This window comes from Accipiter gentilis, chromosome 22 (genome assembly GCF_929443795.1).
Source record: "Accipiter gentilis chromosome 22, bAccGen1.1, whole genome shotgun sequence".
Taxonomy (NCBI): domain Eukaryota; kingdom Metazoa; phylum Chordata; class Aves; order Accipitriformes; family Accipitridae; genus Astur; species Astur gentilis.
In genome coordinates this window covers 14207376-14225840 of record NC_064901.1, presented here as the reverse complement: position 1 = coordinate 14225840, position 18465 = coordinate 14207376, and the positions used below count along the sequence as shown (strand labels likewise).

Genomic DNA, 18465 nt, shown 5'->3' with positions numbered 1-18465 from the left:
CATAAAAGAAATCTGCAAAATGTATAAATAAAAAATAATGTATGTTGGCAGAAAGAACTTCATACCGATTTACACAGCAAGCAATGCTATCAGTCACAATCCAATATCTGAAATTTCATCCAATATAGAATAAATCACAGAACAGTGACAAGCTGTGCAGTACTGTGAGCTTTAAACATCTTTAAACCACGTCCTTACTCAAATGATCTCATCTGCACAGCCCATAAAAGGATTTTCTTCAATTACATTCACATAACATGGTTAAAAACCCAGTCTGTATCTTAAGATGCATCATCAATGCACAGTAATTGACATTAGATAGCTGTGTAACAGCCCAGAGGAACATTACAGACATATTACATTGACTTAAATGGAACTAACACAGTTAAAATGCTTACTTTTTTTTTTTTCCTATGAAAGAAACTCCTTGAAAGTATGGAAGCTGAATTTCCATTTCTAATTCCGTTGAAGGGACAAGAAAAGGGGATGAATCTCCAAAGGCTCCTGAACAGCTATAAAAAGCTAACACATGCAAGAAGTAAAAATGCTACTCACCAATTGTAGGAAAACAATTAGCCAACAATGTAAACATACAATAGATGTTTCTAAGTGTTTCCTCATCCTACAGGTTGTATACCCGAATCTATGGTAAAGCCACACAGTGGGACATTGCTTCTTTGCACTGATATATAAAATGCCTGTGTTCCTGAAGAAAGGGGTCAGATGGATGAGCGGAACAAGCTATAAAATTTCTTATACGTGCTTTTTGTCTGGCAGAAGGCCCCATACAAAGGCAAACTAGACTACCTGTCTGACTAACAGGTAGATAAAAAAATGCAGCAGAACACAGAGCCCAGCCTAACAAAATCTACTTTTTACAAGAAAATGACTGCCTTGGTAGGGGGAGAGCAGTGGATGTTGTCTACCTTGACCTCAGTAAGGCACACACAGCCTTACTTATTTACTCTTATTAAACTGTCTTTATCTCAGCCCACAAGTTTTCTCACTTTTGCCTTTCTGATTCTCTCCCTCATCCCACCTGGGGACAGTGAGCAAGCATCTGGGTAGGGGCTTCGCTGCTGGACAGGGTCAACCCACCAAAATCACCTTCAGTGATTTCTTTCAGTTACTTCCTTCATACTGCATAAAAGCAGTACATACTCAAGATATATCCTCCTGGACAACAGACTACTTGAAAGTTCACTGACTGCAAAATGAAAGAAACACAGGAAGAGAAATGAAGTCTTGAAAGAATCAACATTAACACCATGGGAAAAAATGATAACATTTACAAGTAGTTATATATGGAAAACACATTCTTCTCAGAGCTATGCTGAGAAAGGAAAGATGGAGTGGGAGAAATAAAAGTATTTCATCCAGTTGCCTAAGTAGTCATTCAGGAATGTGAGGCAAAGTGGAAGAGATGCCTTGTCATCCGTCAGATATTAAAAAAAAAAAAAAAAAAAAAAAAAAAGAGACGTGAAAACAAAGGTAGTTATGAATATTGACCTGATAACCTGATAATGAAAACCTAAGATTCCACGAGACATCAACTCAAAGCAGTTCCAAACAAAAAAGTTCCAAGAAAATGAGCACTTGACATTTAGCGGAAATTCTGTAAGAAAATTCTCAATCTAGTTCCATTCAAGAGGTTGACTTATACACCTAACACCCAAAATAATCTGAGTAAGATATATGATACATTTGATCAACAAACTCTGTATCAAAGGAAAAAAAATTAAAAAGTAAACACCACTGCTAAGAAAGATTTCTGTATAACTTGTCATAACAGGCAACAAAAGATATTACTGTCAGTCCCAAAGGAAATATGCCTTTGTCTATTCACGAAGAACTAGACTTACACAAGAACAGAAATAACAGTAACTCAAAAGTATTTTCAATACAAAAATAGCAGAAAAGCACTGAAAAGCCATTTCCAGTATTTAGCCAGCACAATTTAAACCAGATCCAAAGATGAAAAGTCAGACATGGAACAAGATGACAGCAAAGGAATCTGTTGGCCTTACTTCTTTATCTTCCATTGTTTTTAAAGAAGAGCTAAGGGGTTTCTTTTAATGCTTTATTCTCTTGCAAGCATTAAGAAAGTAGTGTGCTCAAGCATTTTGCTTAATGGTGAGGAGGTGAAGGGAAAGAGGAACTGCTGAAAATCTTGGGAGTACTTTTTTTTTCTCCCCTCCTTTTTTCCAAACTTTTCTTTTTTTGTATTGGTTGTAATAGGAGCTATAATTAAAGTCTGAAACCTCACAAAATACCTCATAGTTCTATACAGGTTAATAAAGAAAAGTAATTAAAATAAACTGAATCTAATGTTCTCCTGAAAGAAGACAAGACATTAGTAAAGTCAGAGCAGATTCACAGAACAACCAGACATCACCAGAAGTAGCACAATCACTTCAAAACCAGGAAGCCAATCATTTAGTATCCAAGAAAAAGAGAAATATCCCACAAACAAACAGCATGTGCTTCTGTGAGCATAATTAACTGAATGGAAGGCAATTGAGTTTTGGGCCACTGTACGTAGCCTCAGGTCACCAGTGGGTGGTGCACATAGCTACCAGACATGACCGTATACATTCAGTCTTTTTAAAAGAGCATAACTTCTGATTTTTCCAAGTAAAATTTGATAAAAGTGCACTGCAGTAATAATACAAATTCTGAGGGCCTGACAACAGTATATTGTCTAGGAACATGGGGCACTAATGCCTTGGCCAAAGACCAGTTTTTCTCATACATTATTACCAAAAGAAAAAATCCCACCTTCTTTCTACTGGCAGCAACTTGTTCCCATCTCTACTGTGTGGGCACAAGCATTTACTCACAGTAAACCGAAAGAAATTCACTGAAAACTAGCTTGGCAAAATACTATCATCTGGATCAGTTCACATTTCGTTCACCATATATATCAACAATTCTGCTGTGATAAGTGAGAGCTCATGGACAGGATTACTTCTCTAGGTGGGATTAATTTCACCAGTAATAAAATGGAGTAAAAGGCAAATTTATCATAAAGAATTGCTACAAGAGTCAATATTTGTCAACTTTGAATAAGGCTTAGTGAGGGATTTTTAAGGAGAGACTATTGGGATTACAAGCATTTGGTGTATTTGGTTTATTTCTCTATTCTTTTTATAAAAAGAATTTCCTAATTTTGCCCTTATTAAGCAACATGTTAAACTCTTCTAGTGAATGGGACGCTTGAAGATACCTACAGAGACATGATCATAAAGCACGCAAATCTTTTTCCCTGTTTAGCTGGTCTGCTTTCTATTACAGCGTTTACACCTCATTTGTATAACCTCAGTCTCTACATTCTTTGCTAGAAGCTATGCTTTATAATACGGTTTTGATTTACATAATGTGGCTACCAGTCCCCTCTATACTTTCTTTTTCTCCCACTTCCCGTAAAATTCCATTTTTATTATTTATCTTTAACTTTTTCTTCTAGAAGGAGTGGTTTTTAATGTTAGGATTGCTTTTTCAGTCACGACAGCATTTCAGTATTTTCTGCTATTTTAAAACCACACTTCCACTGTATAATAGTATACTTGTATAATACTACAATATATAATTCCATCTTAATACTGAAGATGCTACTTACAGTGCAACTTAGAAAACTCAGTTTAGCTAGCTACCTTTACCTCCAAGCACTGCATCTGGATGCCAAAAACATGGTCAAGACATAATTAGTAGCCATGGAGACCATGGAAACAAACAATATTGGACAAATGCACGGACCAGCAGGCTTCTGATTTGCAGTGAAATAAGACTTTAAATAAATGCACATGGTCCAATTACCACAATTACATAACTAAACTATCTATCCTCCTTCTTCATCCCAATCCCTCCCCCTTTTTAAGGAAATATCAAGAATCCCAAAGCCTGACTTACCCAACTAGCTGATGCCTGTGACTGGCTGTTCCAGTTACCTCCATCACACAGATAACAGTCTACTCAAGATAAAGGTAATGATTCTGTTCAGGTCAGCAAGAAGAAGGTACGCAGGACAAAAGTGAAATTAGAAAATGATCTTGCATGCAGATGTTTTAAATAGTTGGTGTACAGACAGATGTCCAACAGAAGAAAAATAAGTCAATAGCGTATCAACTGCTATTTTGTACATATCAGGTTAGCATCCTCAAAGTTAGCATATTAGCTAATTTGACTGGTAAAGATATGCTCAGAAAAACTATACTGAGTCTAAGTAAGATGACAGATTGAGTGGTGCCAAAGAAGTCCGTCAAGCAGAAGGCAAATCAGATCTGGAAGAAATGGGTAATTTGTCTCATATATATATATAATTATTATTTTATATCTAATATAATAAATGTTTATGTGTGTATATATATTATATGTATCTAGTATATATAATACGTATCTAGTCTTCAAATTAGTTCTGTCAGGCATACTATAGTCAAGATAGTAAGTTAGAAAAACTAAATTTTAGAAGTTTCAACTATTAAAAATTAACACATTCATAAAAAGAGACCCTACTTGCCTGTAAATGCATAACATAGTGTTCACCTTTTCCCAAATTTAACACTGCAGAAGTCTAATGTTCAGCTTTTCTAGTTACCTAACACATGCAACTTACCAAATGTTCAGCTCTTTGTTAAGCACAAATGCCTAGCATAACCTTCATACTCACCTAGCTACTACACACATGAATCAAAGAAGTTTACATACAAAATGGGAAAATATACCTTGACTTACCCCCTCCTCAAAATAATTTTCTACAACAGGCAAATCCTACCCTCCCTTCACTATGTTTTTTTCCTGCTTGTTATTCAGTAGAGGCAGTGTCTTTACCTGTCAATCAGTACAAGCTAGCAAATACCACCGAGAGGATACCTGGCCTGACATAGCAACACTTGCAAGAAACGAGACACTTAGATAAAGGAGCATCAAGACCATCTTCTGAATTAATGCAAGTGAACTACACAAAATCAGCACATGACTACATCTGTTTGAGGTGTGTCAGAAAGCAGAAGTCCCATCTCCCACCCTTACCTATCCCACCTGTGCAATCCAGCCCCTTCCTCACATTGGCACTCCTCAGGTCCCTTGCTGAGTTGATTCAATTTGTTCAGGCTGCAGAAAACTAATCTCTCAAAAAGAAGAGTAGTTTCCTGTTACGTTAGCCAGTTAAATTTGTTTTGCAGAGAGTGAAAAACAGCAGGATAGAAGAGTACTAAAGAAAGAACAGAGTGTAAAAAATTTGACAGTAGAGGTAAAAAATTGCCAGCCTTGCTCACCATTCACCTACTGGAGCAGAAGTCTGCAGAGCTCAGTGCTGAACCAGATCACACAGCTGACTCAGCTGGAAAGGATCCCTTTTTTCTGGCAGGTTAAGTTTCAGCTGTTTCAGTTCCCTGCCTGTACAGCCACACAACAGGTTATGCCAGCACAGCGCAGGATGACAGTGAACAAGCAGCAGTGATGATAGAACCATGCCCAAAATTCCACAGAGCATAAGATTAAACCTGGACAGAGTCCTATTGGGCTCTAAAGCAGTGACCAGTTGTAGCAGACTGCACAGTACACCAGAAGAAAATAATCTCCAAATAACACAGCTTGAGATGTTGTGAATGCAGGAAGCTAAAATCCCTGACAAAGTGCTGCATGTATTTTCCTAACAGACAAGTCAGCTAGGTACAGGGAGGGCCTGTTCAAACTGTTAGCATAAGCATGCCTGTTCTGTCATTTCTTCATCTATAGCTTTTATAAAAATTTGTGATTGTGTGGCTTATTTTGGATATTTGAAATACTTTTACTTACTACTGAATTTTACTTTAGGCTAGCTTAAGTTAAGAGTAATTTCAAGGCTAGTTACCAAAAGGTGTTTCTCACATCTCTTTAAGTACTTTCTCCAGAGTATCCAAAGATTCAAAGGATGTGCCCTTGTGCACATCACCCTCACAAAATGCACAGGAACAAGAGCCGGTATCTTTCTGGACACTTTCCACCATGAGGAAAGCCTCCTCAGCGCTACCCACTGGAAGACCTCTCTGGCATGCACAAGAATTGTAGGAGGCACATGTAATTCTGTGGAGGCAAAAAACAGCAAATAGTGCATCTATATTAGTGTTTCTGTTTGGTTCAAGAGTGTGGCTTTAAAGCTACCTCCTGGCAGTCCCCAGTCACCACCATACTTTAATTCACAATGCAGAGAAGGATCAAAGCACAAGTCCTGAATTCATTTTGGACAAAACTAAATGAGATGTACTCCAAGAGCCACCTAATACACTCCAACCAATACTTAGAGTTCAGTCCATGGGTTTTGAGCTAGCATGAAGCAAAACACCATGAACAGCATGGATATGAAGCCCCCAGTACTAAGTGGTTTGCTCTACAAATCCGTTTCTCTTAGGCTGCACTACTTGCTAGCAGAGACTTTACTTAAATTGAATGAAATCACAGAGGGTAAGCTAACTTACTGAATTACAGTCAAAAGACTTATGTAGGTACAGCACAAAAGCAAAGATTATTTTTTTTTAAAATTGACTACTTATCGTTGCAGCATTGAGAGAGCACCTAATTATCCAAATATAAAGAATTTCTGCATCTGCCTGTTTTTTCCTGCAATGGCTGCTAGTTGGAATGTCAGCATCTAGGGGGTTAAGTTTAAATTTATGCTTTGAATGAATTATAATATATATTTTGCTATTGCCTCAAATGGCTCCAGGCTGATGTTTTCACAATATCTTAAACATAGAGGAAGCTCTTGAATGTGCCCTAATTGTTAGATACTTTCTCAATGCTAATGAGATCTCAACCATTCATTTGAAAGTGTTTTTTGTCTGCATATTTTTCATATGCACAGCTGAATTTACTTTCCAGAGGCTGAAGTACAGGTAGAACATTTTTAGCACAGGTTTTTCAGTGCAGAAAAAGGATACTAGGAATAATCTGAATATGAAGACTTTCTAAAATTATTGGGGAGGGTACCAGAAGCTGCTACTATTCTGGTAAGAAATACTGAAAATTATTACTATTTCACATCTAAAATCTCCCTTATGATTTGATGAGTCCTCACAGTATCTTACATATAACAATAACCAAATATAAGACAGGCTATCAAGGAATTAAGAGATTTTTCTAATATTAAGGATAATCCATGATGTCCCAGTTTAATGCTATACAGAAATTTGCCTCAGATGCCTTTTCCAGAAAGATGTTCTGTTCATCAAAGCACTCAAAAAAAGTCTACTTGAACCCTTTTCTGACAAAACAATGGTGAAATGACAACTAGTATTTTCACTAATTCTCTTTGATCAACAGCCAAGCCCAAGAGAAAAGTCATGTACAGAAACCATTGTGCATAAACTAGAGCTATACCCTTTGGAATAAAGAAATAGGAACAGGCAGGTGAGCATCCTTGAAGCTTAATGATCACAGGAAATTCTTCAGCAGTTGCTTTTTTCAGCAGTTGCTTTTAAGATGAACTTCAGAGTTTCCATTTTGATCTTCGATGCTTAGAAAAAAAGTCTGAGTCTCACTCAGACAAGAAGGTCCTGCACATTGAAGACACTAGTGATAGTTTTAATTCTTACCCTGCTCAAATTTAATTGGCAAGATCAGACCTTAAGGTTTTACAGCTTACCTCCCTACTGTGGAACACAGCGTGTTCCTAAAAAACAGATGTCAGAATAGCATTATATTCTGGAGTAGTTTAAATACACACAACTTGAACCGTATACATCTTACTAACGTGACCATTCCCAACTTCCTGAAGCTCTGTACCTTGCCTTCTGTCAAAAGAATTATGCCATATAGCACTACCCCATAGTCACATTTACTTGAAAAAGGTATAAGATTTCTCTCAAAAATCTCAACACCCTCTTAGAGTCTCCTGGTTTATTCTACATACCTTTTATTGGTTTCTTTTTTTATTTTGCTAAAGAAATGCCAGAACAAAGGTATGCATGTCCAGAATGGTTTGGAATCCCTCACAATGGGAGGTTAGGAAGGAAGGAAATTCTCCCTGCAGACTTTTCAAGTCTGTTTGATTAAAGTGATCACTAAAAAAGCCTACCATCAAATATATTTTACAATAACTAGAAGCACCTTCATTTAGATTTAGGTAAAGCTACTAGCTAGAGAGTTATGCCTCTCTGATCTACTATATACATCTATCAAGACAAAGGAACATCATCAGAGTGACTAACTGAGAAAGGGTTCTTTCAGGACATCGTAATGACAGTAAGAGAAAGACCTGGAGATTACAAAAACATTCCCCCAAAACTCCACTTTATATACAATTTGTTCTAAAATATTCTCTAAATTTTCTTACAGTATTAAATCAGACAGTAACAGCAATGCCTAAGTTTTAATCAGAAGGAGTTACACACGTATGAGCATCTGTTGCGACCTTCTCCCAGCATCTCTGGAGTTTTTGGAGTATTATCTACAGAAACACTTTGTCCCTGCACTATCTTTTAAAGATCTGTTTCACAACATTTTTCCTCAGTATGCTTAATTTACAGCTTATTTTTCAAAGGAAGCTGATTTTGAGGATCCTTGATTTGCTATAGGCTTATTTAACGTCTCCCCCTGAGTATTCAGACAACTAAAAAGGAAGATGAAACTAAAAAAAAAAAAAGAAAAAGAGGATATGAGAAGTACCTGTTCCCTTTAATCTTTTTTTTTTCTGCTTTTTCAGGCAACAACAGACATTTTTCTCACCAGATTTGTACTTACTTTTAGGCATCTTGCTGCTCTCTCCTGATTTTTTTCTGAGATGAAGATACTGACAGGGACTACTTAGTAAGCCTTTGGCTTCTCACCATCTATGCTGCCATGCCACTACCCTACAGCATATGAAACAACCATGTGAGTGGGAAACTACCTAATATCTATTTGAATTCCTGGACATTTTCTTCTTCCAGAAACATACACTGCCACCCAAACTTTCCTAAGACAAGATTTGCAAGTACCTAGGTAAAAGGATACATTCCTGCTCAACACCAACGCCTTCTCTTTTACAGTCTGGTCTGTCTTCATAATCCCATGCAAATTGTTTCAGGAAGGGGTAAGAAGTAGCAGAGTAGGAGTGTATTGATTTGCCAAATTCCTAATTAGTGCCACATTTAGTGTCTCTTCAAGAATTACTGGATGAAGGCTTTACAGACTTAATCTCAGGTCTTGCTATCAATCCCTCCCTATTACTGGGCATTAAAAGCAGCTTGCTAAGAGAAAAGGGGGTGTTATTTTTTTTAATGGCAATCTCTGCCTATTCCATCATTTACAGAGATCCTAGGAATCTTCCCCTCCCAAGTCAGATCTGCAGGATACTTCACTGCAATTCATTTTAATTCCTGAAGATGCATACTGTTCTTCATTCATACAGCTTCCCATAAAATGATCTTGAATAACAGGTCACTTCCTAGATTTCAGTATGAATTTAAATCTACCACAGCATACATTAAAAAAAAAAAAAGAAAAGAAAACACCAGCAAATAACAAACAAAACCACACCATATACTTAAAATTCTGATTCCCACTTTTAGCTCTCAAAAGTCACATATGATATAGAAGAAAACCAACAAAATAAATACGAGGAAGATTTTTCAAATGAAAAATATTCCACATAGATTTTAAATTCCCTACAATATACAGTACAATGAAGAAAACTAAGAATTTCATAACCACACAGTAAGTACTCAAAAGCCCAAAATACATTATAGTTCAAAGCCCACATGCATTCTGCTTCTTCACTCTACTACACAGAGAATATACATAAGTGATATAATTCAATTAGAAAAGGAAAAAGTATACCTGAGAAGCACGTGTTTCTATAGTTGTGGTCTTAAATATGTATGCAATACTTAATATATTACTATATTGGTCTACCAACACAATTTGTATGTCGAATACATAATGAAGTGTCATATTAAGTATAAAACTATTAAAGATTACTGTTCTAGGTAACTCACTTGCATATGGAGCTTAATTAACATTGAGTCAGTTCTTTCAGGTCTTGGTATACATCAAAAAAACACTTCACTGCTCAAAAATAGATTTTGCAATACATAGCTATTCACTAAATCACTGAAGTCAGCCAGTGGAAGTTTTGCTATTTATGTCATAGTGCAAGGAACAGACAATGCATTTTATTCCTTACAAAATACCATTAATATCATTCACCCACCTTGTAATAGTAGGATAGAGCCCTGTTTTGCAGGATTTTGCAAAATGTGCATAGAAGAAGATTATTCTTGAGGGTTTATGCTAATTTTTTTCCACTTGACAAGTAAGCTGGGCATAAAATAGGCCTCAGTAAATTAGTACGAAAACAAAACAAGTAAACAAAACATCACATACAAATGTCTTACTTGCAAAATGAGATTTTCTAAGATAACTGCCTAATTAAGCCTATTTTTCCCAAGCACTTTTTTTATGCAATTACTGTTCCTTGTGAACTTCAACTTACTTTCCTCCATTGTTTTGTGATTAAAAAAAAAAAACAACAAAACAAACCACACACCTGAAAGGCTATGCCACTTTTTTGTTAATTAAAAACACCCCACATAAAAAAGGCTGCTACCTGCTCATTTCCCATATGGTTATTCCCCTCCTATTGTCCAAGAACAGCTTTTCTAGGCATTCTGCTTAACTTTCAAGAAGAATTCTGTCATATGCAAGACTACTAATAGAAGACCATTTCAATACAAGTAGTAGAGTTGCATGCTACATCTACGCATAGGAACAGAATGTAAATTATTTCTTTTACTTAATCCGCACTTCAAGACCTTATAAATATCTAACAAGCTAAAATTTGTTCTCATTCTCAGTTATCATGTCCTCCTGTTGCATAATATCAACCTCACGAATGGCCAATAACAAAAACTGTACCTGCTTATCTCAAAAACTTTTTTAAACCCTATCAGCAAAACTGTTTCAACCATTAGAATAAGTAAAAAAATACTTTCTCACATATTCAAAATAAACTGGTTTAGCTTGAACAACTGAAAAAGCAAAGTGAAAATCTTAACTTTCACTTCACAAAGGCACTGCACAGTAAACTGCTTTCAGTTCAAAAGAAACGGTATCATAGCAAGCAAATTAAACTGTAAGTAAAAGCCTGCTTTATCAGTGAGCTTCCAGTCACCAATTTTTGTTCCACACTGCACACTGAAGAACAGGGGGAAAAAATCCACAACTTTCTTCCCATTTTATAGGTAAGGTAAAGGTTCCTATTGAGCACTGTTAAACTATAAAAAGGAAACTGGACAATTGTACAGATCACACTCACTAGACATAAAAGCTTCTCATCATAGCCATACCACAAATCAGAAAGAAATCCTTTTCTGAAGACTTACAGCTACAAATGGCAAAGAGGGAGATCTCCTAGTTTCTATGGCTAAACTCAATGCTGTGACAGCCTTACAGTTGGGAAAGGCGAAAAATCAATGTTGCTCAGAGTCCAGAATGTTTTACTCTTAATGGAAGTACAGCATTTCTCTACTTCTAGAACTCATTTGCTGAGCTAAGCTTTTGGAAGAAAACTAAGGCTCCCAGGAAAAGCTACTGAACTGAATCTATGTTTTGAAGACGAGTGCCCAATAAGATGTAGGTTTTGAGAGAAAGGCAGATCACAAGCAAAAAGCTAACCAACTTCAATTTAGACAGTTAGGGCTATTTGACAATAAGTCCTAGCAAACTTAATGTCAGTCCTTACCCTCTCACCCACACCTCTATAAGAAAGTTTACGGTAACTTCCAATGCATGTCCAAAACATTAATAGCATCACCACTGAGAAAAGATCTTACAACTTGCATTGCTATTAATGAACAGTCTTAGGGGAAAGTTGACAGAAGGTACCTCATAAAGTAGAAGAGAGGCATATGAACATTTAGTTGGAAAACCAATAGCATATAAATTTCTAGAACAGTCTGACCAGCAAATAGTGACACCCTAAGTATTTTGTTCCCCACATCTGTCAAAGATAATTTTTACAAAACTTTTACATCAGTGTACTTCAGATCTGCCCAGGTAATCTCTTTGTTTGGATGATATTCTCAAGTAGACAATGCCCTCACTATCTGAGAAGACTGCTTGCTTCAAAGTGATAAATTCAGACACAAGGTGTACGTGCTGTGTTATTTCAACAAACTAAATGGCCTCAGACACTTGAAGATGCTTGTGTAATCCTTCACACTACAGTGTTAAGAGGCTAAACAAGGTCTGAGGTTACGCATTCAGAAACCTTTGTTATGCATTACTGCGCAGGCCCATGGCAACAACTATAATTCAAAATGTTTTAATCTTTACTTAGAGGAAGAAAGGAAGAATAAAGTACCTGAAGAAGAAATCATTAGTCAAGGGTTGCATTTTGCCAAAACCTCTTACTCCCTTTAACTGTAAAAATGTTTCATAAAGGTGAAAAGCTGTATCACCACTTTTTAAGCAGTACTAAAACCAGTCAAACTACCCTGAAAAAGAAAGCTAGTCTGAAATTTTTGTTTTTAAAACAAGCAAGAAACAATACAAAAAGAGAAGCAAAGGCAGAAAATGCTGTTTGTGTTTGGTGATGACTCTTTCTCACAGACCTACATCAAGAGGAGACAAACACTGAATGAAGATTTATTAGCTAACCCCAAATTGGACGAATTTTTAACAGGAATATTCTGAAAAAAACATGTAACAAAACATCAAGTTTTGACCAGCTACACTAGATGCTTACTGGACAGAAAACAAGAAGAGAGTTAAGTAAGAAGAAAAAGGGGATGGAGAGGAAAAAAGACAAAATAAAAGAGCAACCAGAGAGAGCCAGAGTCTCTTTTCCATCAGGCTAGTGGAGATGGCAACATCGTTTAGATCTCTCTGGATGGTTCTAGTGAAGGGTCTGCTTAGTCCCTCACACAACAACAAAGGTCACAGATTATGTAACTTTCCAATGTCACCACCAGTGACGGATGACCTAATATTGATTCAACTCTGGGCACCACACACATTTTCTTCCCTTTTCTAGCTAACTTCAGCATTACGAAACTCTGTACTTACTAATCCAGGTTCAATATCCTGACACCACCGACGGTTACTGATTAACAACCATTCTGTTAGAGATATCCCAAACATGAAAGGCTTGCAAGGGGCAACCAGAAGAATTCCATATCAAGATTTGTATTTTACTAAGGAAGCATTGGTGCAAAACACCGCAGACAGAGCACACATATAATCCAACCTTTACCATAAACGTAGACATCAATGGCAGAAGGAAGAAAACCTAGGTTTGGAACTTAAGTGAGCAGTATCTTTAATCTGAACACTTCACTAAACACCGGGGCTGAATGAGCAGTATCTTTAATCTGAACACTTCATTAAACACTGGGGCTGAATGAGCAGTATCTTTAATCTGAACACTTCATTAAACACTGGGGCTGAATATGACATGTTCGCGGTTGCATTCTTTTCACATGTTGCAAAATGTCTTGAATTGATAACACACAAAGATTAGAATTCAACTTGCTATCCACAAAGTAGTGAGACTTCTTCCTATTCACATTAAGACATAACCCTCTAGTTTAGAAGAAGTTTTACAGTTTTGTAACCCGTCATTGTTTACTTTTCCTCTTGTTTCAGTAAGTAAGCTTAACTCTACAACTTTCTGTATAGAGACTCAAAAATAAACATGAATGACATCTGCAAGTCAGCAGATGCTGTATACACTGAAGTACTTTTCCAAATTTCAGGAGGACAGTTCTTTCACGTTGAGAAAATGTCCTAATTATGGACTCCATTCTTCTCATTGACTCTTAACTAAAAGACCTTGACAGCTTGGATATAAGAGAAGTTAACAAGTAAATTTTTTTAAAAAACAAGGTGCTGCATTCTGCATAATTTTGCATTTGAACACAGTAAGTTACCTTGGCTAAACAATGAGCAAACTTTTTACTTCTCTCATCTGTTGTACCTATCTTAATTTGCCACAAGTGAAGAAAAATACATTTGTTTCTAGACAGGAAACTAGCAATATACACACAACACAAAGCTCTACTAAGCAAAACTAAATACAATAATTTTCTCAAAACAAAACTGAATGCATGAAACTAAGCTACATGACAAACATTACTCACTCTGTATTAAAATACTCTGGAGCCATGTGCATCAATCTCGACAACAGACAAGACTAACAACATGCCCAAATAATTTTTTTATGTCCTCAGTTAAAAATAAACATACAACTTTATTCTGAATTAATTCAAAGGAGTTACTCCTAAGTAAATTTAAATTCCATCTGAATACTACCATGATGTGCAATAACGGTACTTTCTAAACTGAGTATACCGGGTCTAATAGGAACATAAATCTATATGCCTGTGCTGATAAACCCACAAGTATACACTGCTGACAAAAACAAAAAAAAACCAAACATATGGCTGTGATCTTAATTAGAAAAGCTAAAGAAGTAATGTTATGTTAATTATCTAATTTCTGATCACTCAGCTATTCTAAATGATTAAACCAAAAAATAGTGCTTATACCTAACCTTTCTATTCCTACACTTCTTCCTTCATACACCAGCCAAGAAGCAAATATTACTTCATTTCTGTGAGAAAAATTCAGAAGAGTTAATTTTTAAATTTGCTGTCTTTCCACAGCTGAAACAGCAGAAACAGCGAGGGGGTCTAAACCCCGCAAAGTACAAATATTCTCTTTCAGGGGTTAAAGGAAATGCCAGAGTGGAAAATAATCAAGTTTGGCCAAATATAAGATATTAAAGTAACACATTTATACAAAATTTTATTTGACGTCTACAAACATACACAAAAAGGGGGCTAGGAAAATTGTTCGAAACCAAGGCGTCCCCTTTCAAAATGGAAAACAATTCTTTGCAAAATTTTTCAGCCCGCAATTCAAAACAATGGCATTAAGGAGGAAAAGGCTAAAACTGTTCTGTTCGCTTATGCCTTTTGGTTTTCCTTTAAAAAACAAAAAACTAAAATCAGGCCACATGCTCTTCTCAATGGAATTGGAAATTCTGATACAAAGTTAAAAGAGTTTAATAGTGCTCAAACAGGATTTAGAGTACAAAATAAAAACCCTATGTATTCTGAAAGATTATCTGAATCTATTGTGGGGCTTAATCATTCTTTCAACGATTGTAACACTGTAGGTATCTGGTACTGCATTCTGGGAACACTTACAGGTGACAGTTATGACAGCTCACCGATCAACAGAAAATAATAATCCAAGCTACACACCACGAAGTTGCACAAAACACGCAAAGAGCATTCTGTTAGCAGACACCTCCTTGTCACTTTAACTTTTACAAGAATAGCCAATTGCACGCATGTCCTAGCCTTCCGGAACAAAAGCTACAAACTCCCCCAATACGACTTCTGCATCTGGTCAAACCTGCTCTGTCCTTATTAAGGATACGACGGCCTGAAATTTGGAAGCGACGGTAAGGATTCCCGCTTCTGTTAGACCGTGCTTTTCTAGCCCTTTACCGTCAGAAGAACCTCGCGGCCAAACGCCTCCCAGGCAGGGATGGACTCCTGCCCCCGCGGGGACCCCCCCCCCCATACACACACACACGGCACCCCCCCCCCCCGGCACCCCCCGCCCCGCCCCCCCACCGGCGCGGCCGGCGTTCAGCACCCGGCGGGTGAACAGCGCGCGCCGCGCCGGGGGCTCCCCCCGACGGCCGCCCCGGCCCGTTTTCCGAAGGAGGCGTGAGACGGCGGCGTTCGGGTTAAATATCGCTGGGTTTAATAAATAACTCTGGGCTTAACTCCGGGCCTCCTCTCCCGTGAAGGCACCCCCTTCCACTCCGAACACCTTCCGACTCCGAAGCGTGCTCACAACGCTGCTTTCCACCAACAGTCATGTCCTCCCCGGCTCCCGGTAAAAGCTACTGAGCTTGACGTGCGAAAATTCCACTGAAATCCCTCGCCCCTTCCTTCACCAGAAACGCTGTTTACGCCCTTATACGCTCGGACCCCTCGGGGCTTCCTTTCTGGGCGTACCGCGCTTCCACCGGCGTGCCGAGCTCCACGGTACACCGGGATAACCGCAAAGCCCCCCCGCCCCCCTCCGCAAAGGCCGAAGAAACCCCGAAGCCCGCAACACACGTACTGGTTACGGCTCTAGGAACCATTCTGTGCAACCATCGCATGTCATGTGCCAGGGGTTTATTGAAGGATCATCCATGCGCTATGAGCAGCGGCATCATACGTGCCCTCCTCCCCCTCCCAACAGCGAGCACACCGGCACACGCATCCCCCCCCCCCCCACCCCACCCCCGAAAGTAAAGGCCTGGGAGGGGGAGGGGAGGGGAAGGAGTCAACCCGAAGGTGTCTGCCGTGCGGAGCGTGCCACGCTCAAAGCCATCCCCCGGGGCAGGCAGCTCAGGCCGCCTTCCGCTGCCGCCGCCGCTGCCGCCGCCGGGGGAAGGCAGGCCCGGCTCCCGCCTGCGCCGGCCGCAGGCTGCCTTCTCAAACGCCTTCGCACTCAGAGCTCCGCCGCGTTCGGAGGAAGCCCGGCGACGCCTCGACCCCCGGCCCGTCCCTTTCGGCAGACGCCCACCCCCGCGCTCCGTCCCCTCCAGGTGGGTTATGCCCGGGCCGGTCCCCCGGGCTGCGGCGCCCAGCTGCAGCCCGCTCCCTCGCCCGCTCGCTCGCTCGCTCCCTCGCCCGCCTGCGGCAGCGGCGCCCAACGCCCGCCGCCCGGCCGGAGCGCCGCCCCCACGTCCCCGTCCCCGTCCCCGGGCCGAGGCCTCGACTGCTGCGCGCACGGCGGAGCGGCGCGGCGGGTCCCTGCGCAGCGGCGGCGGCGCCGCCACAGGAGACGGCCACCGGGGCAACCCGCGGGGCGGCCTGACGGCGCGCACCGACTGGCGGCTGGCGGCCGCCTCCCGCCTCTCCCCCCCGCCTCTCCCCAGCGCCGTCCCCGGCGGCGGCCCCTTACCTGTGAGGACCCCGACGCGGATTTGGTGGTCGTGGTTCGTTAAGATCATCCCCTCCGACGCCATGTTTCCCGGCGCAGCCACCGCACTGACAGGGAGCGAGCGGAGGGGGGGGGGGGGGGGGGGGGAGGGGGGTTGAGGGGGAGGGGGCAGGAGCGCGAGAGCGGCGCGAGCGCAAAGGGGGAGGAGCAGGGGCGAGCGGGGCGGGGCCAGCCCGAGGAGGGGAGGGGAGGGGCGGGGCGGGGCGAGGCGAGCGCGAGCCGGGGCGAGCGGTTCCAACGGAGCGGAGCGGAGCAGAGCAGGGCACGGCGCGCGAGCTAGCGAGCGCGAGACGAGCGTGCTGCGCGCGGCCCAGGCAGTACCAATCTAGCGCCGAGAGCGCCGGGCCCGGCGCCGGTTGCCGCCGATCGGGGCCGGCGCGTGACGCCGGGGCCGGCGCGAGGTGGGGGCCGGGGCCGCCGCCGGCTTTGTAGCCCGTGCGGCGCGTCTGCCCTTTACGGCTCCTTCGGCGGGCTGCAGCCCTGGCCCCGAGGTGCCGTTAGCATCTCACAGCCGACAGCCCCGACCCCGGCGGTGCTGGCAAGGCGCGTCCCCGGGCGGCCGGAGGCGCGGAGAGGAGCGGAGCGAGCCGGCCCCGCGGCAAGCTGACACCCACCCCTCAGAGCCGGCTTCCCGGGGAGATGGCCGGCTCGGCCAGGGCACGGGCCGAACGTCAGCCGCTCCCCGCCCGCCTTCAGCCCCGGCGGAGCACGACATCAGCCCCCGCCGCCACCGACCACCCCTCGGCGCCACGGAACGCCGACGCCTTTCTCCTCACGGTTTTCACCGGAGCAGCTCCTTCGCTCGGGTGCCGGCACTGCCGTGCCAGGGCTGCTGCCAGGGCTAGTGCCAGGGCTCGGGAGCTGGTGGGAAGACGGGCTCCGGGGCGGGAGGAGGGCAGGCTTCCCGGTTCGGCTGCCGCGCGGGTTTAGGCTGGCATAAACCGGCTGCGGAGATGAGGCGGTCGCCGGTCGGCGGCCGCTCTTCGGCCGTCAGGCTGGGTTTGAGCTGACAGCCAAGTTGCTCCTGGTCCCCGGAACCCGAAGTCGCTTTTATCGTCTGTTCACAGGGCGTTGAGGGTTCGATTCTTCAGACCTCTGGTAATGGGGAAAGGGAGGCAGCGAGGACGGTAATCGCCCTTTCTTTTGGTCAGCGTGAAATAGAGAGAGGCAAAATTTTCCCAACAACTTTTCGAGTCCTCGGGGCTCAGCAAGGTGTTTTTGCAGTCTTCCCAGGCCTCTTCCCTTCTTCCCCTTTCGAGTCCTTCCCCTGTCCTCTGAGATTAAAACTTGTTACACAGCCTTTAGATAAAGCGATTCAGTATCGTAACAAGTATCTTTGCTTTGTCTTACTTGAACTGTATGATCTGGGAAACTGCCTGGAAGCAAATACTGAAAACTCATTTTGGATGAATACGTAGACAAATGTCTTCCACGTTTAATAGCGACACCATCAGCTGCAAATGATAACCCATCGTCAAAGTTCAAGCCCTCTGA

General features: G+C 41.7%; 1 protein-coding gene across 8 annotated transcripts in view; it reads right to left on the bottom strand.

Annotated features, from left to right (window-relative positions):
* The window catches only part of GPHN (gephyrin), a 315443-nt gene extending 298414 nt beyond the window's left edge, over positions 1 to 17029 (bottom strand). For all 8 annotated transcript variants that reach the window (XM_049825450.1, XM_049825453.1, XM_049825452.1 and 5 more), the window contains exon 1: positions 16933 to 17029. In XM_049825450.1, the coding sequence (XP_049681407.1) occupies positions 16933 to 16996 (64 nt within the window). In that variant the 5' untranslated portion in view covers positions 16997 to 17029. The remainder of the gene's footprint in view (positions 1 to 16932) is intronic.
* Positions 17030 to 18465: the final 1436 nt, after the last annotated feature.